Consider the following 10,108-nt stretch of genomic DNA (forward strand, 5'->3'; position numbering starts at 1 on the left):
TGTTGCCTAGGCTGGAGTGCAATGGCGTGATCTTGGCTCACTGCAACCTCCGCCTCCTGGGTTCAAGCAATTCTCCTGCCTCAGCCTCCTGAGTAGCTAGGATTACAGGCATGCACCATCATGCCTGGCTAATTTTGTATTTTTAGTAGAGATGGGGTTTCTCCACATTGATTAGGCTGGTCTCCAACTCCCAACCTCAGGTGAGCCGCCCGCCTCGGCCTCCCAAAGTGCTGGGATTACAGGCATGAGCCACCGCACCCCCCTCCCCTTCTTACCTTTTTAACACACACATCATCTTGATATTTCAAAACCAGTTTGCTCATGAATTACTATATTTGGCTACAGCAATGATAATGCATCCAGTGGCTATGAAGTACATTTTTATAATTTTCTGAATGTGCAGTCTTAAAGAGAAGTCACCTTGAAGATTTGACCTGACTAGACACATGTTTTAATGACACCATTTCCACCTACTGGCACCTTATGGTAGCCCTTCTCAGGTCCCCTCAACAGGGCACATCAACCACTCATGGTATGGTTCAGAGCTACGGATGTGTGTACGTGTGTGTGTGTATTATGTATTAGAATTCCAACTAAACTGAGCTCTCTGAAGGTTTTAAATATCCTTTATTAATACATGCTATGAACTAAAAAGGAACGTATGAACATCTAACTAATTTACCTTAAGACAACGGGTTTATTAATCAATATTGTGTATCTCTTTTTCAAAGTCTGAGTAAAGCTCCAGAATAGTCTACCAAATTGTGTACTATGTTTCATTACACAGACACAGAAAGGGTGGGAGGGACTATTACTGTGTACTCCTTTATACCCTTTAAATTTTGTTTTTTTTGTTTTTTTCTTTTGAGACGGAGTCTTGCTCTGCCGCCCAGGCTGGAGTGCAGTGGCCGGATCTCAGCTCACTGCAAGCTCCGCCTCCCGGGTTTCCGCCATTCTCCTGCCTCAGCCTCCCGAGTAGCTGGGACTACAGGCGCCCGCCACCTTGCCCGGCTAGTTTTTTTGTATTTTTAGTAGAGACGGGGTTTCACCGTGTTAGCCAGGATGGTCTCGATCTCCTGACCTCGTGATCCGCCCGTCTCGGCCTCCCAAAGTGCTGGGATTACAGGCTTGAGCCACCGCGCCCGGCTACCCTTTAAATTTTGAATCAAGAGAATGTTTCACTGAGTAAATAAAACTTAACAAAATACCACACATGGTTTTAGAATAAGACACATCCAAGATCATTCAGTTCAATCTCTTCCTTATATGCAAACGAAGCTATAAAGGTCAAGAGACGTCATAACTTATCCCAAATCAGATAAGGTGTAAGTGCAAGCCTAGATTAGAACCCACCCACAAGTGCTCTTCTATGCACTGGCACTGCTCCTCAACTTAGGGAGTAGGTTACCACCATTTACCTGATGAGAGAGAAGCAGTCTCTGAAAGGACCACCACCTGAAATGGAAGCCCCGGGATCAGTCCACTCTAGCCACAAACCTATGGGATCACTTTTTTGATCACATGAGTTCAGAAAAACCTCAGCTAATTTTCAGAGAGATGATTACCTGTTCATAAAAGTAGAGAGCTCTTTCAAAGTTCTTCAGCCCAGTATAGATCATTCCTCCATAATAATAGTAACATAAAAAGTGCTTTGCATCATAGGCTCCATTCTCTTTACAGATATCCATCATATCCACGTCAAGATATGGAAGGGCAGGCTTAAAGCATTTTGCTAGCAAACAAAGCTGTGAACAAATTGATATTAAATCATCACTTTAATTTTACTTAGGCAGGTATTAGCAGAAGAAGAAAATTCATAGATTCCAGAAATTTCCAAATAATGTAATTGTGTTTTACATTTTATTGACTAAAATGATCTAAATGTCAACACATTTCATGTATCTGCTATCTGAAATGCTTAGGACCAGAAGTGTTTCAAATTTTGGAATATTTGTAGAATACATACCAGTTAAGCATCCCTAATCTGAAAACCTGAAATCCAATTGCTCCAATGAACACTTTGAGTGCCAAGTTGGCACTCTAAAGATTTCAGATTTTGGAGCATTTTGGATTTCAAATTTTCGGATTAGGACTAATCAACCTGTACTCCATTTTCTTAGCCATTCAGAATAAAATAGCATTACCTTTTTTTTTTTTTTTAATGAGACGGAATCTTACTCTGTCACACATGCTGGAGTGCAGTGGCGCAATCTCGGCTCACTGCAACCTCTGCCTCCCGGGTTCAAGTGATTCTCTTGCCTCAGCCTCCTGAGTAGCTGGGATTACAGGCGTGCACCACCACACCCAGCTAATTTTTGTATTTTTAGTAGAGACAGGGTTTCACCACATTGGCCAGGCTGGTCTTGAATTCCTGACCTCAAGTAATCCATCCACCTTTGTCTCTGAATGTGCTAGGATTACAGGCGTGAGCCACCTCACCTGGTGGAGCATTTCTTTATAAAAAGCTAAACAGCTATAAGGCCAAGCATGCTATAGACGATTGAGAATAGAGAATTCTACAGACAAGACTCAGTTATCCCTTAACCTATCCCTACCCATCTAATTAGAGGGCAAAAGAGTGTGTCCTCTTTCTCTTTACTGAACTAGTGGAATGGAAAGAGACCAGCATGGTGTGATAAAAGTAGAAGTGCTTCCTTTAATTAATCCTTTCCAGTGTTTTAATCCTTTAGGTAAATGTAGGAAATTGTGCAACTCAGGAAAGCAAGCCCTTAGAACAGTTATCTAGCTAATGGAGATGCAGTATAGACATGCATACGAACTCACTGAGCTATACACTTTAGTATTTTACTGTCTGTATGTTGTACCTCAATCATAATTTTTTTAAAACATTAAAAAAAGACACATCTTCATATGAAACTAGAACATGTGTTTGAAATAATCCACACACCATATTATTCTTGAAGGAAACAATGTAAATACCCCATGCAGACTTGTGAAACCATGGCATACTCATATTATAGACTACTCTGTACCTGTAGAGTAACCACTACAGAATCATCTCCAAGATATGTTAAATACAAAAAGCAAGCCACAGAAGAGTCTGCATAGATTAAAATTTATGTAAAAAATGAGAAAATGTATTCATATTTGCTTTTATGTCCATAAAAAGTCTTTGGAAGGATACACAAGAAATTACTAACATAGTTTCCTTTGTAGAGAAGAAATAGATGGCTAGCAAACAGAATGGAAAGGAGACTTCATTATATATCTGCCCTCCTCACAAAATAAAATAAATAAATGAGGCCAGGCATAGTGGTTCACGCCTGTAATCCCAGCACTTTGGGAGGCTGAGGCAGGCGGATCACTTGAGGTCCAGAGTTCAAGACCAGCCTGGCCAACATGGTGAAACCCCATCTCTACTAAAAATACAAAAATTAGCCAGGTGTAGTGGTGCACGTCCATAATCCCAGCTACTCAGGAGGCTGAGGCAGGAGAATTGCTTGAACCTGGGAGGCAGACGGTGCAGTGAGCCTAGATCATGCCACTGCACTCCAGCCTGGGCAACAGAGCAAGACTCCATCTCAAAAAAAAAAAAAAAAAAGATAAATGAATAACATTTTAAGGTGTAAGAAGTTAGATATGTTAAGTTTCAGGTTCCACAATTTTTTTTTTTTTCTTGAGACAGAATTTGATTCTTACGGCCCAGGTTGGAGTACAATGGTGCAATCTCGGCTCACCACAACCTCTGCCTCCTGGGTTCAAGCAATTATCCTGCCTCAGCCTCCCAAGTAGCTGAGATTACAGGCATGTGCCACCACGCCCAGTTAATTTTGTATTTTTAGTAAAGACGGGGTTTCTCCATGTTGGTCAGGCTGGTCTGGAACTCCAGACCTCAGGTAATCCACCAGCCTCAGCCTTCCAGTGTTGGGATCACAGGTGTGAGCCACCACTCCCAGCAGGTTCCACAATTTAAAAAAATGATTCAGGATTTTAAAAAAAGTTACAACTAGGGCCGGGCATGGTGGCTCACACCTATAATCCCAGCGCTCTGGGAGGCTGAGGTGGGTGGATCACAAGGTCAGGAAGGAGTTCAAGGCCAGCCTGGCCAACGTGGTGAAACCCTGTTCTACTAAAAATACAAAAATTAGCCGGGTGTGGTGGTGGGTGCCTGTAATCCCAGCTACTCAAGAGGCTGAGGCAGGAGAATTGCTTGAACCCGGGAGACAGAGGTTGCAGTGAGCTGAGATCATTCCACTGCACTCCAGCCTGGATGACAAAGCGAGAATCTGTCTAAAAAAAAAAGTTACAACTATTAATTACCCTATCTGTTCAACAAGCTTACTAGTTGAGCCCCATCCTAGAGTTTGCATCCAGCACCCGCCTGAATGTAACAGATGTATCTACATATTCTGACTTCTATAACACATCACAATATCCGCCAACTTGCCTTCGTTTATCAAACCCAATGTTGAGCAAGCCCATTAACAACCTACACCTCTGAGTTGGTGTGAATCACACACTTTGGCTGCTTACCTGGCAGAGATCAGCATGTATTGAGGTCAGCTGGTTTGTATTCATCTGCATCTTGTCTATGGCTTGCTTAAGGATGCCAATTCCTCGCAGGGGCTGTCAGAAATGACATCTCTTTCAGATAAGTTCTCAAAGATGGCAGCACATTGGATCTTATGTTGTCACTTACAAATAAAAAATAACACTAATTGATAGGTTCCTTTAAATAGCAATATGAGGTTTCCATACTCTTTCAGGAAATTTCTGTACCATTTAAGTCAGAAAACGTTTTCTTAAGCTGTTTCTTGGAAATTTTAGATAACTCAGCACCATTTTTTAAATTATAAAAAGCTTTTATTTTTACAATGAAGATCAATAATCAAAAACAGTATTACTTTCTGAACAGTTCATTATATTAACATCTAAACAAATGAAAACTTTCCAAATCACTTATTATACAAGAAACAGGCTGGGCGCGGTGGCTCAAGCCTGTAATCCCAGCACTTTGGGAGGCCGAGACGGGCGGATCACGAGGTCAGGAGATTGAGACCATCCTGGCTAACATGGTGAAACCCCGTCTCTACTAAAAAAATACAAAAAACTAGCCGGGCGAGGTGGCGGGCGCCTGTAGTCCCAGCTACTCGGGAAGCTGAGGCAGGAGAATGGCGTGAACCCGGGAGGCGGAGCTTGCAGTGAGCTGAGATCCGGCCACTGCACTCTAGCCTGGGAGACAGAGTGAGACTCCGTCTAAAAAAAAAAAAAAGAAACAACAGCCTATGTTTAGGAAAATTACTTGTGGATAAGGGTGTTGGCATTTTCCCATAGGGCAGTCTACCCCTTGCCTGGCAGTAAATTACTACCAAAACTAATACCATAGATTTCAAAAGGACTGTTTCCTGCCCTGATTATAAATAACAAGACCAAGTGTCAAATGAGGCATAATCCGTTTTTGGAAGACTAAAATATAGTCTCTTCCAAAATTGCTGGGCACGGTGGCTCACACCTGTAATCCCAGCATTTCAGGAGGTGAAGGTGGGTGGATCACGAGGTCAGGAGATCGAGACCATCCTGGCCAACGTGGCAAAACCACGTCTCTACTAAAAATACAAAAATTAGCTAGGCATGGTGGCATGCGCCTGTAGTCCCAGCTACTAAGGAGGCTGAGGCAGGAAAATCGCTTGAACCAGGGAGGCAGAGATTAAGGTGAGCTGAGATCGTTCCACTGCACCCCAGCCTCGGCAACAAAGCAAGACTCTATCTCAAAAAAAAAAAGAAATATGTGTGTGTTTGTGTGTGTGTGTGTGTGTGTGTGTGTATATATATATATATGAAGAGACTAAAAATAGCTCAATAACTTACAGCTTTTTCAAAAACTCGTGATTTTTCTTAACCATCTCTTTCAAACACAGTTACTTAGTACTACAAGATAACAACTGGTTCTATTTTCAGCCTCTTTCAAACCACTAATCTTAAATTCACTTTCAAGTTAAAAAGAAACACCTGTCTGGGTGCAGTGGCTCACACCTGTAATCTCAGCACTTTGGGAGGCTGAAGCAGGCGGATCATCTGAGGTCACGAGTTCTAGAGACTAGCCTGGCCAACACAGCAGAACCTCACCTCTATTAAAAATACAAAAATCATTGGGAGGCCGAGGCAGGTGGATCGCCTGAGGTCAGGAATTCGAGACCAGCCTGGCCAAACATGGTGAAACCCTGTCTCTAGTAAAATTAGCCAGGCATGGTAGCTGTAATCCTAGCTACTGAGGCGGCTGAGGCAGGAGAATTGCTTGAACCTAGGAGGCAGAGGTTGCAGTGAGCCGAGATTGTGCCATTGCACTCCAGCCTGGATGACAGAGCAAGACTCTATCTCAAAAAACAAAACAAAAATCAGCTGGGAAAGGTGGCACGTGCCTGTAGTCCCAGCTACTCAGGAGGCTGAGGCACGAGAATCGCCTGAAGCCGGGAGGTGGAGGTTGCAGTGAGCTGAGATCACATCACTGCACTCCAGCCTAGGCAACAGAATCAGACTCCAATTCAAAAAAATAAATAACTAAATAAAAACTTTAAAAACCCACATTATAGGACGAGCGTGGTGGCTCACGCCTGTAATCCCAGCACTTTGGGAGGCTGAGGTGGGCGAATCACGACGTCAGGAGATCAAGACCATCCTGTCTAACATGGTGAAACCCCGTCTCTACTAAAAATACAAAACATTAGCCGGACGTGGTGGCGGGCGCCTGTAGTCCCAGCTACTCGGGAGGCTAAGGCAGGAGAATGGCGAGAACCCAGGAGGCGGAGGTTACAGTGAGCCGAGATTGCGCAACCGCACTCCAGCCTAGGCGACATAGCGAGACTCCGTCTCAAAACAAACAAACAAACAAACAAACAAAAAAACCCATATTATAAATTGTGTTAATATTATAAAAGATAAAGACTAAAGCATTGTTCCAGATTAAGGGACACTAAAGAGACAAAGCAATGTAGTGCAATCCATGGTCCACGGTTTTCTTTTGCTATACAGTACACTGTCTGAACAGCTAATGTCCTTTTATAGCAAAAGACAGTCCTTTTCACTGGCCAAAAATCTAAATGGGGTCTGTCAATTTGTTGATGCATTATATTAATGTTCATTTCTGGGCCGGGCATGGTGGCTCCCGCCTGTAATCCTAGCACTTTGGGAGGCCAAGGCGGGAGGATTGCCTGAGCTCAGGAGTTCAAGACCAGTCTGGCAACATGGTGAAACCCAGTCTCTACTAAAATACAAAAAATTAGCTGGGCCTGGCAGCACGCACCTGTAGTCCCCAGCTACTCAGAGGGCTGAGGTAGGAGAACTGCTTGAACCTGGGAGGCAGAGGTTGCAATGAGCAGAGATGGCGCCACTGCACTTCAGCCCAGGCATCAGTGCAAGCCTCTGTCTCCGAAAAAAATATAAAATAAAAAAAGTAAGAGTTCATTTCTGGATGCTGACCATTACACTGTGCTATGTAAGAGAACGTCCTGATTTTTAGGCTTTACCCACTGAAGTATTTAGGGATAAAGAACAGCAATAGCATATCTGCAATTTACTTTCCAATGGCTCAGAATAAAACAGAGGAAGAGAAAAAAAGAGTAAGTGTGATAAAATGTTAACATTTGGAGAATCTAGGTGAAATGTATGAGAATTTGTTATATTATTCTTGAAGCATTTTGTAAGGCTAAAATAATGTCCTAATTAAAAGTTAAAACAAAAAATGTAATAGACAAAACCCAGCATATCACAACATAAAGGGAACTAGCGGCTGGGTGCAGTGGCTCACGCCGGTAATCCCAGCACTCTGGGAGGCCGAGGCGGGCAGATCATGAGGTCAGGAGATTGAGACCACGGTGAAACCCCATCTCTACTAAAAATGCAAAAAATTAGCCGGGCATAGTGGCAGGCGCCTGTAGTCCCAGCTACTCGGGAGGCTGTGACAGAAGAATGGCGTGAACCCGGGAGGCGGAGCTTACAGTGAGCCGAGATTGTGCCTCCAGCCTTGGCGACAGAGCGAGACTCTGTCTCAAAAACAAAACAACAACAACAACAACAAAAACACAGTACTAGCTTGGTAATTCCAACTACTTGCTGGTTCCAGCAGCAGCCTCCCTGAGGCGCCACACCTCCCCATGCCCCCACCTCATTCAGGGGACGTGGGGGCTTCCTGTGCTTACAGCACTGACTGTGAGTGCTCTCAAGTGACCACAGATACGTAGGTGGTGGATGCTCAGTACTAACTGGAATCTTAATAAAGTAGTTCACTGTGTAAGCTAGTTACATATTTTAACAAAACTAGGAATACTTGAATAGTATTTCTTACCTGTTTTCTTTCCACAAGTGCATTTGTTAGCTGATGGCAAAGCCCAGCAACTAGATACAATAACAAAATATTGAAAATATAAATATAACCACAAGGGCAAAATATTTTCAATGGAGAATAAAATGTTATTTAGCTTACAAGTGTCTGTTGCATATCGAATGTGCTCCCCATTACAAGTACTGATGAACAGTTGAACCTGTGAGAATAGCGTTTCAAAGTCAGGAACACTGGGCATAGAAAACTTCACAAACCTAGAATAAGGAGAAAATAATCAAATTACCCTGATAGTTCATGGGATAAAATACAGAAGCAACGTATCCAAGAAATCCATCCTGCCTCCGATACTCTGTAAAATCAAATGAGCAACAGTATTTTTTAGAATTAAGAACTAGGCCAGGACAGTGGCTCATAACTGTAATCCAAGCACTTTGGGAGTCAGAGGCAGGAGAACTGCTTAAGGCCAGGAGTTTGAGACCAGTCTGGGCAACATGGTGAGACCCTGTCTCTACTACAAAAAATGAATTAGCCAGGCCTGGAGGTGCATACCTGTAGTTGCAGATACTTGGGAGGCTGAAGCTGGAGGATCACTTGTGCCTAGAAGGTTTAGGCTGCAGTGAGCTATGATCATGCCACTGCACTCCAGACTGAGTGACAGAGCAAGATCCAGTTTCAAAAAGCAAATAAATAAGAACTAGAATCCGTGAGATTTTCCTGACCTGGTTATTTTGCACAATCAAGATACAGAACAGACACAAATAAGGGTTAAGAAAAATATGTGGCTGGGCACGGTGGCTCACGCCTGTAATCCCAGCACTTTGGGAGGTCGAGGCAGGTGGATCACGAGGTCAGGAGATCGAGACCAGCCTGGCTAACACGGTGAAACCCCATCTCTACTAAAAATACAAAAAATTAGCCAGGCGTGGTGGCATGCACCTGTAATCCCAGCTGCTTGGGAGGCTGAGGCAGGAGAATGGCATGAACCTGGGAGGCTAAGCTTGCAGTAAGCCGAGATTGCGCCACTGCACTCTGCAGCCTGGGTGACAGAGCGAGACTCCATCTCAAAAAAAAAAACAAAAAAAAAACAAAAAAAAAAACCCAGAAAAAAGAAAAATATGTTTATGCCCAGCATGGTGGCTCACACTTGTAATCCCAGCACTTTGGGAGGCCAAGGTGGGTGGATCACCTGAGGTCAGGAGTTCGAGACCAGCATGACCAACATGGAAAAACCCTGTCTCTAATAAAAATACAAAAAATTAGCTGGACATGGTGGTGCATGCATGCCTGTAATAACAGCTACTCGGGAGGCTGAGGTAGGAGAATTGCTTGAACCCGGGAGGTGGAGGTTGCAGTTACCTGAAATGGTGCCATTGCACTTCAGCCTGTGCAAAAAGAGCAAAACTCCACCTCAAACAAACAAACAAAATTTATATATATACACATATATATATGTTTAATAAGGAACAACTTTCAAGATGAAAAATTCCACTAAATGAAGCCAAATAGGCTGGGCATGGTGGCTCAAGCCTGTAATCCTAGCACTTTGGGAGGCCGAGGTGGGCAGATCACAAGGTCAGGAGCTCGAGATCAGCCTAGCCAATGTGGTGAAACCCCATCTCTACTAAAAACACAAAAATTAGCTGGCCGTGGTGGCACATGCCTGCAGTCCCAGCTACTCAGGAGGCTGAGACAGGAGAATTGCTTGAACCCAGGAGGCGGAGGTTGCAGTGAGCTGAGATCGTGCCACTGTACTCCAGCCTGGGAGACAGAGCAAGACTCTGTCTCAAAAAAAAAAAAAAAAAAAAAAAA

At 43.5% G+C, this 10,108-nt stretch overlaps 1 protein-coding gene across 4 annotated transcripts in view; it reads right to left on the reverse strand.

Moving 5' to 3' along the window:
* The window catches only part of COPS3 (COP9 signalosome subunit 3), a 37,164-nt gene that overhangs the window by 16,518 nt on the left and 10,538 nt on the right, over window positions 1–10,108 (reverse strand). For 2 of the 4 annotated variants that reach the window (XM_023196125.1, XM_023196124.1), the window contains 4 exons: window positions 8,441–8,553; window positions 8,303–8,352; window positions 4,495–4,587; window positions 1,566–1,745 (listed from right to left, as the gene is read on the reverse strand). In XM_023196125.1, coding sequence (XP_023051893.1) covers window positions 1,566–1,745; window positions 4,495–4,587; window positions 8,303–8,352; window positions 8,441–8,537 — 420 coding nt within the window. In that variant the 5' untranslated portion in view covers window positions 8,538–8,553. Of the gene's footprint in view, window positions 1–1,565; window positions 1,746–4,494; window positions 4,656–8,302; window positions 8,353–8,440; window positions 8,554–10,108 lie in introns of all 4 variants that reach the window. The other 2 variants (XM_023196126.1, XM_023196127.1) reach the window with 1 other exon arrangement.

Source organism: Piliocolobus tephrosceles, chromosome 16 (assembly GCF_002776525.5).
Source record: "Piliocolobus tephrosceles isolate RC106 chromosome 16, ASM277652v3, whole genome shotgun sequence".
Lineage (NCBI taxonomy): Eukaryota > Metazoa > Chordata > Mammalia > Primates > Cercopithecidae > Piliocolobus > Piliocolobus tephrosceles.